This window comes from Myotis nattereri (genome assembly GCF_964212035.1).
Source record: "Myotis nattereri genome assembly, chromosome: 3".
NCBI lineage: Eukaryota > Metazoa > Chordata > Mammalia > Chiroptera > Vespertilionidae > Myotis > Myotis nattereri.
The window spans coordinates 183278549-183304203 of record NC_138077.1 but is presented as its reverse complement, the minus strand read 5'-3'; the positions used below and the strand labels follow the sequence as shown (position 1 = coordinate 183304203).

Here is a 25655-nt window from a genome sequence, read left to right as displayed (position 1 = left end):
GCTCTGACAAAAATTCTTTGACCTCAGGCAATTCTCTTCACCTTTCCGAGATCTCTTTCTCTCATTTGTAATATGGAGCATATAACATCTACAAGGAATAAATAAATAGGATCAGGGACAGCAATTCACTCAATAAATAACAATGACTGCTATAGGGTTTTTTGTTGTTGTTGTTAATAATTAGGTAAGGAGGAAGGTGCAAAGGCCCTGAGGCAGCAAGCACATAGTCAAAGTCATGAGCAAGGACTGTGGGAAGACTGGTCTGGCAGGAGCAGTAAGTTATACATCTCCATGTCCTTCAAGGAGGCTGGACCACAAGGGAAGTAGGAAATTAAGCCAAGGGGCAGGGCAGGGGCTGCACAATCCAGATCCCCAAATGCTCACTGGGCTCACCTCCAGCAGGTGTGGGAACACCCAGTGCTTGGCGCTCTTGTTTAGTCCTCAGGAAGAATACTCATCTCCTGATGTATCTCCTCACTGGCTTAAGAAGTTGCTCCAGCAGAGCGCCTGAGCCAAACCTTCTCAGGGGTGTGTCCCCTCCAGCCCTGAACCTTTGTGTCTTGAGGGAAGGGGACTAGCATGCACCAAAGGGACATATGTATGATAAACTTCCAACTGAGTGCTACTGTCCCAGTTTATGGATGAGGAAATGGAAGGATAAGACACTTTAGGAGCCTAGATGACATAGGAATCTCTGAGGATGAGCTATCAGATGAAGTAGCATATGGTATCACCAGACTAACTTAGAATTATGACTGCACTTGGCTCCCAGGAAGCCCCATCCCTGTACACTCCCATGAGATGTGACCACCCCTCACTGTCCGACCCCATATTGATACTTTATACTCAAGAAATACTCTGTTAAGCTCTTCTTTCCCATACACTCTGTGGCAGGGCTGGGATTTCTTCCCCGTGCCACAGATGGGAAACAGGGTGGAGAGAGGCTAAGGGAAGTTGCCCCTGAATGTGAAGCCCACAAAGCAGGACTCCAGACCACACTGCTCTGCTCAGCCACTTACCGCAGCCTTGGCATGGGAATCGCCATTTTCTCAACCATGGGGTCCAGCCGATAATAATCCAAAAACGTTCTGGCCACGTTCCGTCCCAGCTTCATATCTGCAAGTTGGTGTATTATTAAGGAGCAACTTGGAAAAGAGACTGACACGGAGTGAGAAGAGGACGAGTATAACAAAGGATTACAATAATAAAAACAGTTGTATCACTCACTACTCAATGCTTTTTGCAGGGACTATCTTTTCAATCTGCACAACACCTCTTGGGAATAACTGGGCTTCTGTGGTCTAGCTTCAGGTCTATTAGGAAGCCGATCATAAGACCCAAGAGGACGATCCTCTTTGTTGTATGTAGCGCAGGGCCCGCCTGACCCTCAGGGATCTGTCTTCTTTTTTGGTAATCCCAGCAACAATGGTAAAATCTTCTCATCCTGCATAGTGTCCCCATGCTGCCAATAATAAATCTTCAGAGCTATGTTAAAACACAAACTCCCTGGGGACCACAGTGGCCATTAACACCTTAGTATAAATCAGTACAGCAATCATCTATTCAGCTCCACAGAGTATCTGCTCTCTGCATTATATCTCACAGTGCTGGGCCTTCACATGAGCTGTTTCCTCTTCCTGAAGTTCCTCCCTCTTTCCTTCACTAATTTATACCTATCAAGTCTCCAATTGGGTGATATCTCTTTAGCAAAACCTTCCATGACACTTCTCTCCCCTTGCCCCATACTTCCATGGCTTCTGAACTGACTTCACTCAAAGCACTTATTACCTAGCTCATGCCCCTTAGCTCAGAACATCCAAACTGCCACCAATTCTTCTCCATGAGACCTCCTATTTCTTGAGTTTGTCTCTTGTCTCCAGTCCCCTGCTTTGCCCCTAGACAAGGCCAGTACGGTCTTTTCCCTGGCTTATTGTTGCCCTGTCCTGACTGCCTGTCTCCACCCCCTTTCTACAATGTAGCCAGGGGGGCTGTTCTAAAACACAGACTTGATCATGTCACCCAATTGAGTAAAACCGTTCAGTGGCACCCAGTTGCCTTTAAATTTCAAATTTTGGAACTTCATTTACAAGGTCCTTCATAATTGGGTCCCTGATTATTTTCTTGGCTTATGCTTGCTACCTCCCCACATCTACCCTCTTCCTTGCCCTTCACACTGTAGCAATACTGAACTTTTCCCCCTCCAGGTCTCTGCCTACACTATTCTGTCTTTCTATACCACTCTCCCTCCCTCCACAAGCCTTATAGGGCCGACTCATTCTCAGCCTTCTGACAGTTTAGTGTAGTTGTCATTTCAAGGAGAATTCTCGGCCACTGTGCCATTCAAGGCCTTGGAGCTAGACTAGCCATTGCAGAAGGGTCGAGTGAATTTGTTCCATCTTCTTCAAAAAGTCCCGGAGTTGGGGTTGGGCAAGACCCAGAACATGAACACTGGCATTTTTGGAGCACCTGGCATGTGCCTGGCACTGCACTGGGTACTTTGTTTACATATGCATTTTGATCAAAGCAACCCAGTGAGGAAAGCATTTTCTGGGAGGTGAAGGAACTTGTCCAAGGCCACATACCCAGCAATGCTAGAGTCAGGACTAAAATCAGGAGTGTCTGACTGCAGAACTGTAAGCTTTCCACAACCCTGGGCTCTTTCCCAACTTGAAAGCACCTTTCCTGTCAAGGGCTGAGTCATCCCAGGCCAGTGCCTGGTGGGAGAAGGAAAAACACAGGATGAGCTGTTTATGACAGGCGCTTTGCCGCACGCCCGCTGTGCTCTGGGGCTGCCACCTGCTTTCCTCTTCTGGATCTGACCGACCTTCTCTGTGCCCTTCTTTAAAAAGTTCACAAGCTGGCATGGCCTCTCTAACCAGCAGACCCTGAAGGCAGCCTCACGGCCAGGGCCCACAGAGCTGCTGGAAGCTTAAGGAAAGCAAATCATGCTTGCGTGTGCCAACAGTAAGAGCTACAGGGGCTCAGCGAGAAAGAGAGGTCCCCAAGGACTGAGGACTGGGTAGAAGAGTTGCAGCAGACGTTTTGGAATTAGATGTATCTAATCCAAATCCTGGCTCTATTATGTACTGTGTATGGCAGATTGTATTTCCCAAAGACGTCTGTAACAGTAGCTCCATCTCACATGCTATTCTATGCTATAACCTTGACACTCCTTCCACTGAGAGATATGGTCTTTGTCCCCTCCCCTTGAATCTGGGTGGGCTTGTGACTCATTTGTAATCAAAACAAATGGTAGACACTGGGACTTCTGAGGCAAGGTCATCAAAGGTGATGTAGCTTACCCCTTGCTTACTGGAAGAATTCAGCTGGGGTCCTGAACTGCCATGCAAGCAGTCCTGAGGCTGCCATGCTGTGAGGAAGCCCAATCGCCTGGGCAGCTGCAGGGAGAGGCCCTGAGGCTATGTGAGAGACAATGATAGAGAGAAATCCTAGCTCCTGCAGCACTCTGCTCTTCCAGCTCCAGACATTGTCTAATGCAGTTCCACCAAAGACTCCAAGCTGGAACCACTCAGTTGAGCCCTTCCAAAATTTCTGAGACACAGACAATATGAGAGAATAGCTTTTGTTTTAAAAACTAAGTCTGGGGGAACTAGAGCTCTGTGGGACCTCACATAAGCGAGCCAATCTCCTGAGCCTCAGTTTCCTCATCTGTAAAGGGAAACAGTGATGCCTGCCTCACAAGACTGTTGTGATGAAGTGTGTGACTAACACATGGGTGTTGACTGAATGAAAAAATGCATGGGGAAGAGGAAGCCTGACCCTGCCTCCCCAGCCCGCAGTGGCAGACAGACCTGAAGCCACCCTGGAGGACACTGTGTAAATCAGTACTCTTGAGCTCCACAAGGAAAGGAGCTGGGCTGCTCCAGCAAAACGTCCCTCTGTGGGGCGCTGGTCATTTTCGACAAGCTCTGTTTAAAGGACAGTGTTTTGAAGGTGGGAGCTGTCTGGGACAGCCCTTTTCCCCTCTCCAGCCACATTACATTCCCTCAACTCCTGAGGACCTCACTCCAGATGATTTACTGCAATGGCCCCATCTGAGTCGAAAAATGGGATGTGAGTGGAAGATAGGGAGAGAGTGATTGAATACTTTCAATTAAAACAAGCTGTCTTTCAACAAAGATTTAAGATCCAGGCAAAGAGAAGGCAATAACTCTTTTGGCTGGGAACCTTTCAATATATTGCAGAATTAAGCCAGAAAAAAATCGGGGTGAAAACTCCCAACTCTTCATGGCCAACAAAAATCTCAGGATGGTCTGTGAGCTGGAAATGTCAGCCTCCTCGGATTCTCAGGTAGCTCCTGATCTGCTCTTTGCAGATGTCAGGCAAGGACGTCAGGCGGGATCAGGACCCTTGAACGAGGGAAGCAGGAGGCTCTGCTGGGACTGTCCTCTCTCCCATGGTGGGTGCTGTGGGCAGACCTGGTTATCATCCCCGTTTTGCAGATGAGAAATCAAAACTGACCTGTGCACTGAAATACATCAAGTATTGGCACAAGGAAAACTGAAGTCCATTCATTCATTCATTTATTTGCTCGATTCATTAATTCATTCATATATTTATTAAGTGTCTTCTACACGTCAGACAAGGTTCTAAGAGCTGGGATACATGAAGAGAAAAACGGACATAGTCTCTGTCCTCATGTAGGTCTTTCCTTGCCATCATCCTGGCTCCATATAAAAAAAATTTAACTCCTACCTGCTCCCTGTTTGGAGACCCCCACCTAGAATTCTTTCTCTGTTCACATTCCTCCCCATGCCAGCAACAGATGATCATCATTAAAGGAGATTGATTAGCTCTGCAGAGGGGTAGGCCGAGAAAAAGTGATTTCTCTTTGGTAAGGCTGACGGCACTGCTGGAATATTAAGAGGCACCTGTGTAGGAGCCTCTAGGCCTGAAGAACAATGCAGCAGTGAAATAGCTTTTGTCTCTGCCTCCCTCACTCATCCTCCCACAGTGTCGGACAGGTGCATGATGAAACAGATGAATCTTTCCCTCGAGTGTGGTGTGGAGGCTGCAGATGGAGTTGTGGAGTCCTTTGCAGTTGTAGGCAAGTCCTGAGATGCCCTCGAGGTGTGGAGAGAGGAGAGAGGAGAGAGGGGAGAGGGGAGAGGGGAGAGGGGAGAGGGGAGAGGGGAGAGGGGAGAGGGGAGAGGGGAGAGGGGAGAGGGGAGAGGGGAGAGGGGAGAGGGGAGAGGGGAGAGGAGAGAGAGAGAGAGAGAGAGAGAGAGAGAGAGAGAGAGAAAGAGAGACACCAAGTGAGACAGGGACCAAAAGAGAAAGAGATGCAAACAGACAGGAAGACACAAAGAGAGAGTGATCAGGGTGCAGCAGAAAGATAAGGAGAGAAAAATAATCAGAAGGGCTGAGAGAAACTTAGACTTGAAAACTGGAGAGAAATGGAGTGAGAGGCAGAGATAAACATAGGAAGGGAGTAACAGAATCAAACTGCAGTGAGAGAGAAGATACAAGTGCAGACAGGGGGAGAGGGAGAGAGAGGAGGAGAGAAAGAAAGGCAGAGGAGGAGACAGAAAGGGAAAAGAAAAATAAGCAGAGAAACTCGGGGACAGAGGAGAGACAGTAAATGAGCTGCAGCAAGCTAAGATAGAGACAGCAACAGCGAGAGAGGCAGAGAGGACAGACAGAGGAAGTGAGAGACAGACTGACAGGAGGACACCTCCTCTTTGGCACATGACATGTAGTTCAAAAGGGGGAGATGCTTTCGGAAAGGAGCCCAGAAATGAGTGCATACATGTTCATGGCGGTGAGCATGATCAAGGCCTGCACACTTAGCTGTGTGACTCTGGACAAGCTACTTATCTTCTCTGAGCCTCAGTGTTTTCATCTCTGAAATGGATAATGTTACCTACCTCACAGAAATTGTGTTGGTCAGAAATGATGTATCCAAAGCACAATGCTGGCGAGCAGTAGCTCTTTTATTATCATTATTATTTATGAACCTGTCATTTCCAACAAAACCTGACCTCTTCAAGGACAAGGGTATGTCAGTTATTCAAACTTATTTCCAGCGCCATTTAGCACATGTTAGGATTATGAACAGAGGGCACAGAGAGAACAAATAAATCAACTGGGCAGGGGGCGAGGGGGGGGGGAACAAGATAAGGGAAGAAGGGAGAAAAAGAGGGATAGAGAGAAAGAGGGAGGGGAGATGAAGAAATTGTTTTTAAAATCCTGTGTCCTGGATGCTCAGGGATAAGCCCTTGCAGGTCCCTTCCATCCTGCATGCCTCAGTTTCCACTCCTGTAAAATTGGCTGTGGTTGACCTAAATGATCTCTAGTTCTAATTCCCTCCTTTCCCTCTCCCTCTCTCCTGCTCTCACTCTCACTCTACTCTTCCCCAGAAGTATTTCCCTGGAGCAGGGCATAGCTTTTCCAACCACGCCGATGATGGGCAGCTTTATCAGGCATGAAGGCGGTGCCTACCACTCTGGTGGGATCTTTGAAAGAGAAATCAGGTTGGGGCTGCTGGGCTAGAACAGATAGAGACCTGACCTCAGGCATAACATGCCTGCGTCTGGATGGGATGACCTTGGGGAGTTTTAGACTCCCGACCACATTAGGCAGGTTGTTGTCATTCATTCATTATTTGTTACTCATTCATTCAACAGACACTATCAAACACTTCCTATGTGTTAGGCCATGTGATAGGTATATAGAGTATATACACTGGGTATATAGAGTGGAAAAAAACCCAGGTTAGCCCTGCCCTCAAGATGTTCATAGTCCAGACACTACTGACATTGGAGGATGTTTAGCAGCATCCTGGCTTCTTCCACTAGATGCCAGCAGAACCACCCACCTCGTGTGACAACCAAAAATGTCTACAGACATTTCCAAACATTCCCTGGGCAGGGGGGAGGGGGAGGTGGAGAGGGTGGGGCGGGGGAGCAGTGTCTAGTGGATGCACAGTATCTGGTGGAAGGGGGAGCAGGTGAAATGGGAGAGGTGGCTGAGAGCTTGACTGAGAGGCGTCTTAGCTTCCCACCTGGGAAAAGTAATCCCTGAATGGATCCTTGGACACAGGCAAGGGCGAAAGGACCTGACCTCACAGGCTGCACTGACCTCACAGGACGCTAGTCTATCCCCTAAACCTCCATCTGTCAGATGCCTCTCCCTGAGCACCTGCCCCAGATTGCTGGTACCTGTAGCCCGCCTATCTACCTCAGACTCATTTCTCCTGGAGAGGGAATGCACTTCCCCCTCCCGCTCTAACAATGCCATCTCCTTGTGGCTTCCCGCCCCCCTCTCCCCGCCCCCCATCCACTCCAGGTTCTAGCAGTTTCCCAGCAGTGCCCCCCTTTTCCCACAGATTGGCCTGGGCTCTGGAAATTGGCTCTGAGTGCACTGTGCCAGCACCAAGGATGGGCCCTGACATAAAGCAGATGCTCAAAAATAGATACTACCTTCTCTTTCACCTTTAACCTCACGTCCCGAATCCAGGAACTCCCTGCACTTTGCTGACCTTCATATTTTTCATGCTGAACTTGACTGAGCACCAGTGCCTAGAGGGTCCTAAAATATCTGAGCAGGAAGGGACCAACAGTGGACACCTGTTTTGCTTTGTTTTCCGTTCTGAATCTATTCCCCTTTCCCAACACTTCCATTTTCTCATAGTGAACCCCAATCCCAGTCCCTGTGGCTCAGGAGGAGCTGGCCCCACCCAGACTCTGGGTGGGGATAGAGTGGACCTTATCCTGGCCAATCAGAGCACTGAATTCTCCTTGCCACAGGGAGTAGTTGGGTACAGCCAGAGCCCAATGAGACTTTGGTGCTGGGACTTGTCTGGAGGGTGGGATATCCATCCACCAGGGGCTCCTGGCTGCCTTTTTTCTTCCCTGGGGTTGGGTAGGGAAGAGCCTGTCGGAGAAAGGAGCCAGAACTCAGGAGGCAGCTAGAGACCAAGTCCTGATGACACAGTTTGATTGTCTTGATCCGGGCATGCCTATCACCAGTATTCGTTTGGACTTTAAAATTATGTCAGCTAGTTAATCCCCCTTTTGCTTAAGTCAGTTTGAGTTGGTTTTTCTGTCACTTGCAACCCGAGGAATTGAAATGTCCTAATTTTACAGATGAGGGAGAGATTTGCAAAGGCACACAGTAACTACACACAGCCCGCTTTCAAAATAAATATATTGCCTCACTTCTTTTTCTTTACTGAGGAACAGAACAGGGACAGATTCTCCTCTGCCTGGACAGGGTCATAGGATATTGATTTTGGTCACAGAATGCCTAATCTTTCCCCAACAGAGGGAATTTCTTAATTTGGGTCCTCAGGAACCAGTTTTGTTCTGCATTATAATGTTTTTATCCTCCAAGTGGAACTGCTGATGACCGTCCTTCTCTTCCACACACTGTAATCAGCAGCAATTAATTCTAATCACAAGGAGACAGCAAAAATGAACAGAGCATTAATTGGATGGAAGTAATCAGCATCTCGTTTAGCCCCCAGTTGGTACCTGTATGCAGGCCAATGTGAGCAGGCATATGTATGTGTGCATGCACTCATACACACACACACATATACACACACACACACACCACACACATGCAACCAGGGGACAGGCTGTAGAGGTGCACGCTGTCTGGTCAGCATGGTGTAATATTAAAAAATCAAGGACTTTTGAGTCACAAAGATTCCACCACTAAAGTTGCTTAAACTTGGCCTTCTTATTTGTAAAACCAGGGTACACAGACCTACTTCAAAGTGGTTGAGAAGATTAAATAAGAACGTTATAGGAAAGCACTGTTCGTTCTCCTTCTCTCCACATCAAACAGCTTTTATAGCGGGGAGAGAAGAAAGTCCCCCCGTGATCTAAGAGCTTAGATCCTTGAATATTCTGGACACGGCCTAACAAACCTGATAGTCTCCTCCTGACCCCTCCCCTTAACCCTATAGCTGTCCTCCCCCATTTACCCCAATACACACACACACACACACACACACACACCCTCCTTTCTGCCTCTTTCCTATCTGGGAGGGCAGCTCAGTATCCCAACGGCCCCTCACTGTCCCTGGCACTGGCACACAGTGGACACTGAGTGGACATTTGCTGTATAACTGCTGATGGAACCTGTGCTTGTGTTCATGCTGTGCTTTCTCACCACCTTGGCCTCAGTCCTGGTCATCCTTCAAGGCTTAGCCTAGACACCACCACCTCCTTTAGGATATTTTTGAAACCTGTTCCTGGACCACTCTCCTCTTTTTCTGAACTCCATTCCTCTTTTGTGATACCTGCAGCTTTCTACCTTGTAATATAAGATTCATGGGTATTTTCTTTAAAAAATATGTTTTTATTGAATTTTTAGAGAGAGAGGAAGGGAGAGGGATAGAGAAATAGAAACATCAATAAGAGAGAAACACCATTGATCAGCTGCCTCCTGCATGCCCCCCACAGGGGATCAAGCCTGTAACCTGGGCATATGCCCTGACCAGGAATCACACTGGTGGCCTCTTGGTTCCTAGGTTGGTGCTCAAGTGCTGAGCTACATGGCCAGGACATGGGTATCTTTACTCCTATTTCCCCAAGTTCCTCCACTCAATCATTCAACCAACTCCTTGAGCCAGTACACATTGGGCATCATGGACATTGAGAGGCATCTGACTGGATGCCTGTGTCTTAATCTGTCGTCCTTGAGCACAGCATTTGATATGACTTACTTTTCTATACCCCAGGCCTCAGGCCACGATAGGTTATCCTTCAATATTTGATAATAGCAATGGTTGCCCAAAAGAAGACATCTGGGCTGGGATATTGGTGACTTTTGTGAGATTGCAGAAGGCCAATGAGCTTCTTGAGGTTGAGCGCAGTTGCCCCTGGGCTTTCTGAGGGAAAGAGCAGAGTATTATAGGCAGAGATCTGGAAGTAGCCCTGCCCTTACACTATATCACACTGAATGCACTGAAATATAAAAACCCTCAATCAGCTGCGATTTGGTGCCCAGAGATATATCGTCTAGAAATATGCCTGCAGGAGCTCTGGCCTGGAGTCAGACTCATCTCTGCCACCAGGTTTCTCAGTGATGTTAAACAAGTCATTTACCCCTTCTTGGTATTAGATTAGCCACCTCAACTTTATTCATTCAACAATTATGAATACCTACTGTGTTCCTGGCACCATGCTTAGTCTTGAAGATACAGAGATAAATCAGATATGATTAGTTCCTTTCATGGGCTCATAGTCTAGTAGACATTATCAAAAGGGGCATCATGTCCACCATGTGATTTCACCACAGCCAGCTACCAAGAATTCCCTCCCTAAAGGAACAGGCAAGATACTCCTCAGAATAATCCCTTCCCCTACCCCAAATCCTTGGCTGTGCCCACTGTGGAAAGAGAGCCAAGGCTGCTGCCAAGTTCATTACTAATTTTGGCTTTCTGGAGAAAGAAATTGGAATGCTTTGCTCTTCAAATATCAAAACATCCAATTAACACGGCTAATTAGCATCACCAGCAGCAGTCAGAAGAATGGCGATTTAGATGCAGGATTTCAAAGGTTTCCTAGTTGTAGACCAAGGCAACCCATCTCTTGCTAATGACCAGAGTTCCGCACTTAGGCAATTCTATAGCAGTCATCAATTAGCCTCACCACTGGGAAGAGACTGCCCTCATCCCTGAGTCATTTGTCTAATCAGAACTGGAGAGAAAGAGAAAGAGACAGAAAGAGGGTGGGGAGAGCGAATTAGAAAAAGAGGGAGAGAGAGAGAGAGAGAGAGAGAGAGAGAGAGAGAGAGAGAGAGAGATACACTGATAGGTAAACAGACAGCAATCATATAGGCACTGAGAAAAATAAATTGCTTAAATATAGAAAGATATGACAACACAGTTATGATCACCAGTGGCTTTGGGAAAGGACCTGATCATTGGGAAGCCTACTGTTCTAATCTGTAAAATCAGGTTTAGCTGTGGGGTTCAAGGTAAAATTTGGCAGTTTGGCTGCTGTGGTGAGGTCCCAGAGGAGAGACTAGGAGCCTCAAACCAAGCTCTTCTCCTCCCTCTCACAATGAGCCTTGATTTCTCTTGAGGAGGCCAGCTATGAGGTCAACACTCCTCCACCTGCATACTTTCTCCTGTAAACACAACGGGCCTAGCAGCGAGGCCTGTGATCAACCAGGACTACTGCTGCCTCCCTCAGGGACGGACACCAACGGGTCTCCTCCTGAGTCCACCTCAGAAATGACTTCCATGTCTTCCCTCCTTCCTTTGTACTGCCTCTGACCCATCAGACCTCCTAGTTGCATCTCTAGATTACTGCAACCGCCACTGGTCTCTCCCTGCTGCTGTCCAATCCTTTCTTATCACAGTTGCCAGAGTGACATTTCTAGATACAGACATGACTATGTCCCTCCCTCACTTAAAACCCTTGTTAGTGGGTTCTATACTTTCTCTGGATCAAGTCCAAACCCATTAAACATGATTTCAAGACCTCCCTCTGGGCTCTGGCTCCTGCTGTCTTTTCTGCAGCCTTTTCCTGACCCATCATTCCCACTGCCCACTTCACACTCACACTCCAAACACACAAGATGACATGGGGGCCCTGGGGACTCCATATGTCTGAGTTCCTCCTCGTCCTGTCTGACCCCTGCAATACTAACTGATCCCTGCTCTTGCTCTGTGCTTTTTCTATGTCTATGTGTTGGTTCACCCACTTCCCCTGCTTATTAACCTGTTCTTTATACCACCTCATCTCTTACCCATCAGGTATACAAGGGTCACAAACACAAATGTCTTCAGAAAAGGAGCTCATATTGTACACCTATGCACTGACAGGTGTGAAACAACAGAAGGAGCAGTGGCCAATTGGACAGCCAGGCCTTGCTCAGAGACCCTCAAACTCAGTGTTAAGCCAATCAACCAACCAATTCACCAGCCAGCAAACATTCTCCTGGCCAAAGCCACCATCTGCAGGAAGAAGCCGCCACGAGCCACCAGTGGGTGATGCTCCATCTGTGATCTGGACTTGGAGCTCAGCCGGGCTGACAGGGTCCTCAGTGCTCAGATCCCTCTTCTGTCTCTTGCCATCTCCTTGCATCTGGCTCCCCTATGCAGGGGCATTTTCACAGCCTCTGCTATCTCCTACCTTTTGGGTCCCACAGAGGTGTGAACTATGTGTAAACAGCTGCAAAGAACACTAACATTTACAGTGACAAGTCCAATCCCATCAAACACCAGGCCCAGGTAAGCTGTTGTTAATCAGCATTTTAATGAAGCCTGGTTACAGCAGGTGATGCCTCCCACTAGGTAAGGCAGTGGTTACAGATGGGAGCAAGCCAGGAAATCGCTGCCCTCTCCTCAGGGCCTGTTCCAGTGTAACAAGGGAGGGCTCCAGGGAAGGACTGGGTGGCCGGAGTGATAACCGTCCAGCAGAGGGCCCTGCTAGCAGTGAGAAATGACCCCTCTCCCCAGTGCCAACATAAACACAGTCTGGACAGTGAGTGGAGCTGGGCTTCTAAAAGGAGACAGGTTCCAGCAAGTGGTCACCATTTCTCCCGACATTCTGCCTGGCCAGATAGGACTGGGTCTCTGTTTCAACCATCTACCCTGAGTCAGGCCTTCATAAGACAGCAGTCTTCAAAAAATGGTCTTTGGTTCCTCAACTCTTTGTTGCTTTTTTTTCTTTTTGCATTGACTGCTCTTTTCTCTTTATAACACGCAAACATCCAGGACCCCTCCCAACCCACCCTCGATTGCAGTTTAGTGGTTCACAGTGCAGGCAGTGGAATCGGACAGTGCTAGTCGGGACTCTAACCACATCTACCAGCTGTGTGCCCTTGGGAAAGTTACTTTATCTCTCTGATTGTAAGTGTCCTTATCAGTCAGATGAGAACAATAATCCCTATTTTGTCCCCTTCACATGGTTGTTTAGAGATTAAATTAGGGAAAATACCCAGGCAGTGCCTGCCACTATCTGAGTCTCTTCCTTAATTCTGTATCTTCACTGAGAAATGAATAGGTGGGAGAAATTCTCGAGCTGGTATAGGGTGGGTGCTGGGTAAATATTTGTTGTTGCATGAATCCCTCTAACACTGTTATGGACAGGAAAATGCAAGATCAGGGAGGGGAAGGAAGTCCCTGAGCCACACAGTAAGTGTCTGCTGGTCTGGATCCCAGCCTGGAGCCTATGACTTCCTGGAGGCCAGAACCCAAGGACTTTTCCTGAGGCCTTCTTTCCGGATACAGAGAGCTTATATGGAGGGCTTTAATTACTTGTTTCGGTCTGTTTTAGAGCATTGATGGGTCCAGAATGGATGAGTCCATGTTGCTTTAAAACTGTGAAGGGAAAAGGCAGCAACAGAGCACGCTCTGGAGGCTGACAGACCTGAGCCTGAGAACTGGCAGAAACACTTCCTATCTGCATGACCTTGGCCTTGGGCATGTCCCCTAGTTATCCTGAGCATCATGACTTCCCTGAACTCCGACTCCGAATGGGGACCAAATGCCTGTCTTTCAGGGTATAGTAGAGACCCATGCTACACGTGCCATTTACGGAGAACATCCTAACCATAGTTGGTCGATCACCTATCATGACGTGGTGTTTCAGATGGTACTTCAGAGCTGGCCTGCAGCACTAGCCACGCCTGTGGAGGTTTGCCCTCAGAAAGACGCCCAGCCTCCATCCCTGCTGTCCGGTGTTTTAATATGCACAGCGCCACTGCTCACTGTGGAACAGCCACTGACCATAAAGTCTGACATTTTGAAGATTAAAAATGCTTTGAATTAGTCATGCCCTTGTGAAGTCACCGTTCCTCCTTGTCCTGCTCTGGAATCTATAACTGACTTTGAGCGGAGCCTAGTAACTTTCCCTCAGCAATGACCTTCCTGGCAGGCAGCTTGGGGGCACTGAGGTCAGGTGAGAATCTGAGTCACTCAGGAGAACACCAGGGGAGAGGAGCCACAGTATGAACAGCCTGTTTGGAGAGAGGGGTCTGTTCTGCCAGGGCTTGGTGGTCCAGGCCTCTGTGAAGAGCCAGGGAGTGGTGGGATGAGGAGGGGACACCTCCTTCTGGCTGCACACCCAGGAGCAGGGCAGGGCAGGAGCCGCGGGAGCCAGCGCTCTGGCTGAGAGCCTGGCTCTGCCCCGTAGAAGTGGTGTGACTCAGGTGAGTTAACATCTTGAGCCAACATTTTCTCACTTGCAGGACAGAACTAGTGACTTTTTCATAAGGCTGCCGTGGGAATTAGATAAGCTAATTGGTTACCTGGCACGTGGTGGGCAATCAGTAAATAGTTTCCTTCTCTCAAGAGCTTCCCAATGTTTCAAGACTCACATGGTCCCCATGCTTTCACTGCTGTGCACTCCTTGAGTCCCAGAGACATCCGCAGACATGTCATCACTCAAGTGCTCAGCCGAAGGGAAGTGAGAGTGGCATTCTCCTGCCTTCCCTTAGTGCATGTGAGAGGGGCAGACTCCAAGGCTGGTTACAGTCTAGATGAAAGTGTCTCTGAGGTGGTGCAGGTGGTTTTCCATCTTGGCAGGAAGTCTGTTCCCCAACCAGCTGGCCTCCTGACCACCTACCCAGCAGAGCTCTGACCTACTGGGATCTCCATGAAGTGATCACGCAGAACTAGGGCCTAGTCAGGGTGTTAAGTACTTAATACATTTTCATTTAACTTCATAATAACTCTGGGAAGTCTATATCATCTCTATTTGACTCTAAGGTCCGAGAGGCAAAGCAACTTGCCCAACGTTGCACAGGGCTTAGAAATGGCAGAGCTAAGATTTGAAACCAGGATTTGCAAAACCTGGACTCCAAACCATTGAAACACACCAGTTTGAAGACCCCTAATTCTGGCCCTTGCCTGAGCCTGGACTGGTTGGCTGTCCTGGCTTCTCCATAGCTGGAGCTCTGACATCGCCCAAAGATGCTGGGAAGATGCAGCCTGTGTTCCTGTAGCAGCCAGCTAGACCGCTGTGAGCTTAGAGCATGTTTGGGATTGTGCCCTTGCTGTCATCAGGGGTCGCTCTTCCCAGCATGGGGCCAGGGTGAGATGCTTCCTTAAGAACTCAGTGCTGGGAGATGCTTTCTGTTGCTTTATTGCGCATGTGCTTTTGTTATAATTAGCATGAATGGTAAATGAATGAGCAAACAACTCAAAATAACTGGCCCAGGGACACACCCCAGGATGTCATGAGGAGCCTCAGGAGACACTCCTTCCTCTCACAAGCCTTCCCTGTAGGACACAAGGGAAGAGAGACTGCCCTTGACATCCTTACACCCTCCGGCTGCCTCTCAGCTCAGTTCACAGGCCTGGATCATGCACTTTGTCAAGAAGTCTCTCGGCCCCACTTGGGGAAGTGAAGAGAGTGACAGTGAGCCCAGAGAGACAGTTCCTTCCAGGTGAAGGGCAAGTCCCCATTTCTCTGAAAATCTCAATAAATGGTATTTGAATCTGATCTAAACTGAGGTCTGAGGAGGGAGATGGAGGAAGAGGGAGCGAGGGGAGGGAGGACTGGGGGAGAAAGGAGAACAGAGAGGGTGGGGCAGCAGGGAAGGGCAGGGAAGGGAGTGCGAGGTCGCCCTGGCAGCCAGCCGCCTGCTCTCCCTGCACACACCATCTCTTTAACCCTCAATCCTCACCATCAGTGCCTGTTCAAGATTGTGTAAATGCAGGAAAGGAAGGTAGCTAAGGTGGAAGGAAGAGAAAGAAAAAGTGGTGAAGAGGGGAGAGATGAAATTTTTGGTGAGGGGTGGGTGAGGCAGAAATAGCAGGTGGAGAAGGTGAGAAAGGGACATACTAAAATATATGTATATGTATGAGAGTAAAATAAACACATAAAAAAGAAGTGGAAAAAACGAGAGAGAGAGAGAGAGAGAGAGAGAGAGAGAGAGAGAGAGAGAGAGAGAGAAGTGGGGAGGAAAGATGTAAAGATTCCGATTCCATCCAGGAGAAAAACCTGGAAGAGGTGCAGGGGATGTGCCCCCTCCCTCCTCCTCCCCTACAGGTGGCTCACCCCCTCCTCCACCCCCCAGATGCCAGCCCTGAGACCCTGAGACAAAGGAACTGGCAGCCTCCCAGTCCTCTTCCAGGAGGACCTTTACTCTCAGAGGCAGCCATGCACCCTGGGGGCCAGGAGAGGGCACTTTAACCTCAGGAACAGCAACGGGGCTGCAGCTGGTCCTGCCAGGCAGGCAGAGAGAGGCAGAGCCAGAGGAGCCAGTCTCTGGCTCAGGCTCCTGGGTTCCCAGCACCTCTGGGTGGAGCCAGCTCCCTGCATAGCCCTGAATACATGGATGTGCAACTGACTGGTTTGAGTCCTCCTCCAGCCCTGGTCCTGCCCTATGCCAGATCTCTGTCCTGAGGGCAGCATGCCTCCAACTCCCGGCAGCTCCTCTTCCTGCTCCCCTTCACCAAGATCGTCCTTTCCTTGAGTACAGGGAGGCTGATTTTCAAAACCACTTCTTACACATTATGCCATTGGATCTGCACAACCATTCCCAAGTGGGCACAGCAGGGAGAACAAGAAACAAGCACAGAGATGGAGTGTCAGGTGTCTGAGATCACATTAAAAATAAAAATTAGTGCATTTTCTAGCTCTTACATCCCATGGTGAGAACCCATGTACATTTGTTCTCTTCATTGTGATGTTTCCTCAACACCAGAATTAAGGAGTGCTTACCCATGTTATCTCTGAGCAGCACATATCTAACCTGGTAGCAGACTGAGTCTCGGCCTCAGTCACAGATCTAGGCCATAGACTGAGCCCTGAGCCTGATCATTAATGACTTTGTCCTGCTAAAAAGTTATGAATTATACACGTGAGTACAGATAACAGAGTCTGAGAACCCCAAATACACTTTGAAGAGGATTGCCACTTAAGAATCTTAGGCACTCCTTAAGAATCTAATGAACCCTTCCTGGAAGATTCCACAAAACCTCCAGCCTACCCTGACTTCATGCCTTCCTGAGGCCCAGAAACATATTACTCAGACTTCACCCAATTCATGACTTGACTAGTAACCGTAATAATGGCGGTATCGTGTATTGAGGACCTACCATGTTCCAGGTATGCTATTACACCTGAGATTTCAGGTTTCCATCTATATAAACCACCCTATGAGTAAGTATCCGAATCAGCATTGTCTCAGATGGGCAAAGTGAAACTCAGAGAGACTAGGTCACTTGCCCAAGGTCACAAACACTAAGTAGAAGAGCCAAGACCTGAACCCAAGTTGGCCTGGCTCCAGAGGCCTCCCTGCTCTTTTCACCCCATTCGTGGACAATGCATCTGTTGGTTATATCTCAGTTATCAGCTCCTCCATCCAGTGGCTGTTTTTTTGTTTTGTTTTGTTTTTTCAAAGAAAGTATCCTCTGAGGGGAGGGGAGGGCAATCAGATTTGGACTTGACATCAGAAGAAAGAAATTCCAGCTCCTGGGAAGGTATTGTCCCAACACCCACACACTGTGTCATGCGCAGGCGCCGCCCACCTGACTGTATCTGCACTGAGAGCTGGGACTGCCAGTGCCTTCGGATGGGCCCTTGAGAACAGAATGCACCCGCCTTGTTGGTAAAATACAGATAATAATACCCTCTCCCTAGATTGTGGTGGGGTCAAACAAGAAGATAATGTGCTGTGAATGTACTTTATACACTGATAAGTGCTGCTTGCTTCCTGATGCTCCCCCTCACCCCCCTCAGGACTTGGCATTCTGTGAATATCCTGTCTCCTGTCTCCACTTCACTGACTCATGGCAAAATCTGCATAGATTGAGGGCAGTGGGCCTGACCTCCCGCCCTCCTTTCCTCCTCCAGCCTGACTCCCACCTCCTGCCTCTCAAGATGCATCAACATGCCGAGCACGGCACAGCCCCAGCCAGAGGCCCTTGTCTCAGACAGATTTGGCAGCTGCCTCCTGTGATTGGCAGGACATTTATCATCTTGAGGAAAATATTGACATCTAAGAAATCCCAGACAGGCAGCGTGTCTTGTCGGGCATATAGCTTGCTGCTTGGGGAGTGAGACTTGAGCTGTTGGTCCCAGGTCTCTCTGGAAAAAAGGGTGGGCTGGTGGTCCCGTGGAGAGCAGTGCATGCCCTCCAGGGGTGGACAACATTCTTGGGGTGACTGTGTCCATACATAGTGGAGGTTCAAAAAATGTGTGTCAGTCTAAGTTAAATAGGCTCATTGAATGAGGCCTGGAGGATGGAGGCTCTTAGTTCAAACCTTTCATTTCAGAGATGGAAAAGTGAGATTCAGGGAAGTCTAGTGATTTGCTCAAGATCACACAGCAAATGAGTGGCAGAAGGCAGATTAACAAGGCTCGTGAATCTCACATTGGAGTTCTGTCCATTACCCAACAGTGCCACTAGGAGCTATCCCCAAACCTCTGGCCATCTGACACACTGGAACTCTTGGTTCCCCAGCAGAACCAGGAAGGAGGGGACTCTCTGAATTACTTCCAGAGCCAGTATCACAGGGTCCTTTTAAGGAAAATGAAGAGAGGGAAGAAGGCGGGTGGATGAGCGTTACTTGGTGAGGTGGCTTGACATATGTCTGTGCTGCACTTGCTTATCTCCAGCTGACCCCACTGAGCCATCCTCCCCACGCTGCCATTGGCTCTCCCTGAAACACTGTGCTTTACCCCCTGGTTCCCACAGCCCTCCCCAGCCTAATCCCCTCTCATTTCCCAACTGACTTCCCAAGGCCCAGACTTGCCCAAAGGGGGGGATACAGCTCTCTGAGTGCTCTGGACTCTGCACATGCCACTCTCTGCCTGCAAGGCCCTCCCATGGCATCTTCCTTGCTGCACCTGCTCCCACCCCTGGGACCCCCAAGGCTGGGTTCGTTCGATGCTCATTCCCACCACTCCCTGTGCTCCTCTGTCACACACTCATGAGGTTACTCTCCTGCCTGTCTCCCTCACCACACTGGGAACGTCTCCAGGCAGAGGCTGCCATCACTCTTCTCTGCATCCCCAAGAACTGGGCCAGGTCCTAGGAGTCCCAGGTGGTCAGTAAGTGCAGCCCTGTCGTTACTTCCCTTGCAGAGTGCACAGTGGAGCTGCCTCCCCTCCCACTAGATCTCATCCTGACTCTTGTTGTGCACAACCGGGGGATGTATTGTCTCCCTCTGCTCCATGATGGCTCTTTAGAAATTTGACCAAAGCAAATATGTAGCCTCCAAATATCTTCTTTCCAAAGGAACTATCCCCAATTCATTGATCAGTTTCGCACAGGTCAAAGCTTTGGGTAGAATGACCAACCATCTCAGTTTATTCGGGACTGTCAACCTGCTCTGGTTTTAGCACTGCAGTTCCCAGGAAACCCTTCAGTCCCAGGCAGACTGGGCCAGCTGGTAAACCAGCGGTGCTCCCTTCCCATCCCAGTCCTTCAGGGGCTGTGCACCGTTTTCTCAATGGCCTACATAGAGAGGGGACCAGAGATGAACACACGGCTCCAGGGGTCGATGACACAGTAGGGCAAAGAAAGGCCAGTGCCTCCTTGTTCCCAACATCTGCTTCTATTACTATAGCCAGTTAGCATCAATTCTGGCAGGAGGACAGTGTGTGGTAGATTTGGGGATGGAAACGTTTGTGTTGCTGTCTAATACCGAGCTTAATAGTACCAATTAAGACACCTAAACCATGTTACTACACAGGAAACCTCATTCTCCCAAATTAGAGTTTCCAAAGCTGCTTTTGTTTTATTTGTTTTACTCTAAAGGTAGAAATCATTAACATCTTTGTTCTTATTATTGTCTATGCCTCCAAGTGTTTCAGGCATTCACTCCCTCAACAATTATTTAGTAAACACCTACAGTGTGGCAGACAGTCGTTGGCATCTGGGCAGGTCAAAGTCAGGCCCCGATGAGCACCTTAGAACTGACCTTGAGTAAAGTCCTTCCACTTTGGGGGCTCTCTCCACATTTGCACGACAAGAAGATGGGAACACAGAACCTGCGTGCATAAATGTACACTTGAACATGAATATAAACAAACTAGGCCTTTCTCCCCCCGGCTGCTGGCACCACCTTCCCTCTGACACCCGAGACCTGGGCTTCCCTCTGGCCCTGGCTTCATCTGGAATGACGTCCGGAATGATGTCTGGTCTAATTAGCATATTACCCTTTTGTTATTAAAGATAGGTTCAAGTTACTTAAGAACCACCAGGAACCCTCTGAAAAACAGCTCACAGCCATACCCCTGAGCAACATCAACTCTTTCTATCATCACTTGGTTTCCATGGAGCCTTGCAGTGATGCTAGTGAAGGCTGACAGTTATCCCCATAAAGTAACTTTACAACTTTGTAATTTGTAGCTCTCTGCTGTCAGTAATATTAACAGCATTTTGAATTATGGCTATAAACTTGACAACAGCAGATAAACCCCTTAGAAACCTCATTTGGGGGGAGGAGCGGGAATGGGGGAAGGTAATGACATGTTGGGTTTCCAGGCCTGGGTAAGAGGCACACTGAAATCTGAGGTGGGGGCTGCAGGACCAAGGCAGGGCTCACAAAGGACAAGGCAGCTTAGTCTGGGCATGTGGAGATGGGTCTGGTGGCATCTGGAAGACCAGGGATCACAGCCAGGGCTAGGGGTTATAGAGAACAGGGCTACAGGAGGAGCAGGAGGTGGCTGGTGGGTTCCAACCTCTGTGGGGTTCAGGAATGGGCTTTTGTCCTACAGGAAAGGGAGGGAATCTGGGCCCACTGCAGAACAAGGAGGAGGTGAGACAAAACCAGGCAGAACTGAGAGAGTAGCCCTGGGCATGTTATTTGATTTTCCTGGGCTTTTGTTTCCCTGTACGTTAAATGGAGGTACTTATCTCAAAGGCTAAAAATCAAATAATTCTTTCTGCATTTGTCTATCATCTATCTATCCATCATCCATCCATCGATCTACCTAATGATCCTATATAATAAAAGCCTAATATGCAAATCAACCAAACAGCAGAATGACTAGTCACTATGATGCATACTGACCACCAGGGGGCAGACACTCAACGCAGGAGCTGCCCCCAGCCCGCAGGCCCCAGGCTAGCCAAAGTGGGTGCTAGTGGGGGTGAGGGGGTCCAATCCCCCCACTGGTTTCCCCACAGATCAGCCCTGACCTAGGGACCCTACCTGTGCATGAATTTTGTGAACCAGGCTTCTAGTTTAGAAATAAACTTAAGGATCATATCATTTTATCTTCTAATGTAAAGATAGGAAAATTGGAACCCAGAATGGGGAACAGAAGTTCCCCAACCCACATGACCATTCCTCCAATGCAGGGATCCTGGCCTGACTCATGAAGCACATCTCAATATTTTTGTCTTTATCATCACTACTACTATTAGCCATCCATTCATTCAGACTGTCCTTCCATAAGCATTCACATTTAAATATCAAATTCTAGCCCATGTCTACATGGGGGTCGGGTGGGATGGGAAATAAACCCCCAACAGGTCCCTGTCCAGTTTAGTCTTTTGTTCCCAAAGCCCACAGATTGAAGCATTTTTTTTGCCTATTAATCTTAACAAAGGATTGACCATGGGCATGACAAACTGGGAAGTACCTGAGTATCATTCCATGCCAATCAACAGATCAGACCTGACACTTCCTACTCTTCTGCTTAAAAAGTGAAGCCTCCTCTTCAAGAAAGAAAATCCAAGCAGTACCCCCTACACCTCCCCAACCGCCCAGTACACACATATATCCTGATAGTTCCCCTGAGCAACACAGATCACATCACTCATTGTCCTATTAGTGGGTCAACTAGCAGATGTTGCTAAAGCCTGCTTGCTGCCTGCCTGCCTGCCTTCCTTTCTTCCTTCCTCCCTTCCTTCCATCCTTCCTTCCTTTTTTCCTTCCATTCATTCACTGGCATTCACTGAGGCCTACCAAGTATCAGGCTTTCACCAGAGAGGAGAAGTTATTTAACCAAGGTCACACAGCTTATGACAGGGACAAGGGGCATTCTTTTCACCAGCTCATCAGGGGAAGCCCACCTGGACTGTACATACCAAACCACTTTCTCATTAGGACTCTATAGTACCTGGTAGAAAAATCTATTATAAGCCTGTCCAAAGTCCAGGCTCTCTCCAGAACTTCAGAACCATAAAACCACCTGCCTGCCAAACTTCTCTATTTGTACTTCACATGACCACCCTACACTCAACACATCCCAAACAAAGCTCAAAATATTCCCCTCCTCAACCTCTTTCTCCAACAGTCTGTATGTACGTTATTGGTTCCACTGTGTTGTTCAAATCAAGAAAATTGGCATCTTCCTTGATTTCTCTCTTTATCCCCATGCCCAAGAAATCACCAATAATGCTCAATCTTATCTGTTAGATATTGGAACACATTATTAAAATGAGTCTTGGTTTTAGCTGAGATCCTGAGTCCATAGATACCACATTTTGAAAATTTATTTTAATTTATTTTTAAATTGTTATTTATTGATTTGAGAGAGAGACAGAGGAAGAGAGAGAGAGAAGAGAGAGAAAAACATCGATTTGTTTTTCCACCTATTTATGCATTCATTGGTTAATTCTTATATGTGGCCTGACCAGGGATTGAACCCACAACCTTGGCATAGTGGGATGATGCTCTAACCTCCTGAGTTACCTGGCAAGGGCCAGATACCACATTTTAAAGTGAAGTATGAAACCACCATGCAAGACTTGGAAAAGGAAACCAGAGAACCAGTTATGCAACCTTTAGCTCATGTTCAGACAAGAGGGGCACTGGAGAGGTGTAGTGCCCCAACAGAGGTGACTATCAGATCACCAGGGACTGAGGACAAAACTTTGTAGTGTCTACTGAGTTCTGTTGGATGGATGAATAAAATAAATGACATTGTCAATGTCTGGTGTGGACCCAGTGGAAAGCATATAGTAGGCTTTGAATTGAGACCAAGCCAACCACCTGAGTCATAGATCTCTGCATCTTCTCTTGGCCACACCCATCATTCCCTTCACCTAGAGCCAGCACTCTCTGATTAAGGTGTCCCAGCTATAAGACTGTGGAAACGAGTCTGCTCAGGACCAAAGGTCTCTCTTTGCAATGTTTTTCTCATCCATTTTGTCAAAGAGCTATTTCCTTTGGCTGTGACCAGACCATAAACAAAGACCATAGAAGCTGTGGGTTATTTTATGATTCCAGTTTAGCATCTCCCTCTCTTTCTCTGCTCACCTCCCCCCACCTCCCAAATCATTTGAACAGAGCAATTTATTACTTGCAGGACAGTAAAATGTAAATAGCATTTGCTGGAGAATGGTCTAAAGTTCTCAGGAATTTATCATTTAACAACAACAAAAACAACAAGCAACAGGGAGGAAGGGCAGGGGAACTGATATTCAATGGCGCCTGAGTGTGTGCCCAGTGATTCATCTGCATTCTCCCTTGTAACCATCAAAGCAGCCCTGTGACATAAAACATCTCTATTCCGCCTTTACAGATCAAGAAACTGAGGGGCAGGAGAGGGAAGAAAGATTTCCTGCAGAAAGAGAACTAGGGCTGATTCCCAAGGTGAATGGGAGGCAGACAGAGTGGTTAAATAATTGCACTAGGGAGGAAGGCCCTGGTATGTTTAGCTGGCACTTTTCCAGGGAGAAAAACTAGACTGACAGACATATGTTTTCTGGTGGGTGGGGAGGTGAGCACTATTGTGAGCCTGGGTGCAAGACCCCTCAGGATTCCCTCCCTTCCAGCCTTCTCGGATCTTACGTGTGCCTAGCCCCCTCTGGGGAACCCACACCTGATACTGGGAAGAGGGTACTCTGGATGACAGACACGAAAAACAAACCATAGGAACTGCACTCCCACCCACTGTTTGGCATTCTGAGGTCAAGGCCCTTAACTGTGGTGACTCCTCCAAGCCCCTCTGCCCTGTGAGCCCTCGCAGCACAGCCAGGCCTCTTGCTCTAACAACTCTATGTCTTCAACATAAACACAGGTCCTCACCCACAGTCACATACATCTCTTCAATGTTTTAACCAACAGTCACTTAACTTACAGTGCACACTCACACACATTATTTTATTCAACCTCATCGCAGCTCAGTGAGGTGAAGTATTATTATGTCCTATTATGGAAAAGGACAGCGAGATCCACTGAAGTGAGGTAACTTGCCCAAGGTGACATACCTAGTAAGTGGCTGATACAGGATTCAAACCCAGATCTGTCTGAATCTGGGGTCTGTTCTCTTTGAATAACTCCTCACATTTTCATGAGTATCTGTATTTAATCCCCAGAGCAGGGGTGGGAAAGTGAAAGGTCCTTGGTCCCTTTGTGAAGGCGATGTTACTCACCCTAGCAAGGTTAGAGGACTTGCCGAAGGACACTCTCTGGGAGGTGCTGCCATCAGGATCCAGGCCCCTGACTCCCAGGCTAGAGGACACTTCCTTCCAGATCATATTGCCATTCCCATCAGACCATCATGTCATTTCTTTCTCTGATTGGGAGGAGGAGCCAGTAGCCAACCCGGACCACAATCTGAATGCCTGAAGTCTCCTTCTGTCACGAGAGGAGGGTTTTAAAAAGTGCATTTCATCCGGGAGCCAAGTTAGATCACACGCGTGTGTGTTGAATTGGCCCTAGCTTCCCCGGTGCAGCTCCGGGTTTCTCTTCTCATCCCCTGGGTAACAGAACAAGGCGGCGGCTCTCACAGCATCATGGCCTGCTCAGCTCATGTGAGGCCCCACCAGTCACCCTTAACTCCCTCCGATCACTAACTAGCACCTCTTCCCCACTGACACCCTCTAATCACATACCAAATCCCCTTATTCTAAATACTCCACGGCACCACCAGAATTGAGGCCTGAATCACTTCCCACCTGATGATCAAAGCAACCTCCTAATGCTTGTCTCCAACTACAGTCCTGGCCCCTCCAGTCTGTCCTTCCCACTGTAGTCAGAGTGGCTTCCACCACAATTTAAAACTTTCCTATTGCTCCCATTGTTGTCATGTTCAAGTTCAATTCCTTACAGCCTGTCCTTCAGTCTCATCTCTTGCATCTGAAGTCCTATAGCCACCCTGAGCCATGCACTGCTCCTGCAGACACCCTCCTCTACTCTCCGTCGGCAGTGTCCCCCCTCTAACAACTCACCCCTGTAAATCTGGGTAATTTCTACTCAGTCTTAAAAACTCAGATTACATGTCACTTCTACTGGGAAGCCATCCGTGACCTTCCAAAACTGTGTCTGGGAGGTCATGTAAAGACATTTTGTTTTTAGTATGTTCACTGTTTCATCCCCTGTGCCTAGAACTTACCTTGCTTGTGGTGGACACTCAACACAAATTTACTAAGTGAAAGTTTTCCACGGCCCTCTGGAATCCTTCCCCACAGAACTCATCATATATATTACAGATGCCTCTTTCCTCTTCTGTCTCCCCAAGGAGAGTGAAAGCTCTGAGTCAGGAACTATGCCTTCTTGGTCAGCATTTTAGCTTGGGCCCTAGGTCTGACTCCTGCATGTCCTGGTGGTATGTTTATGTGTGATGAACAAGGACTGGGCACTGAGGAGAACTGTGGCCTGAGCTAAGGGGGAAGGCACTCTACTGAGAAATACGTTTATTTTCGACACAAAAGCATGTCAGAGGTGCCAAGAAAGGATGGGAACCCTCAAATTCGACATCAGACACCAACCACAAACTGAGGGCAGGCTCCTGCGCACAAACTCACACCTCACTATG

General features: G+C 48.2%; 1 protein-coding gene across 1 annotated transcript in view; it reads right to left on the bottom strand.

Moving 5' to 3' along the window:
- AGBL4 (AGBL carboxypeptidase 4) overlaps positions 1-25655 on the bottom strand; it is a 999231-nt gene that overhangs the window by 3890 nt on the left and 969686 nt on the right. The window contains exon 12 of the mRNA XM_081087168.1: positions 1020-1116. Within this exon, the coding sequence (XP_080943294.1) occupies positions 1020-1116 (97 nt within the window). The remainder of the gene's footprint in view (positions 1-1019; positions 1117-25655) is intronic.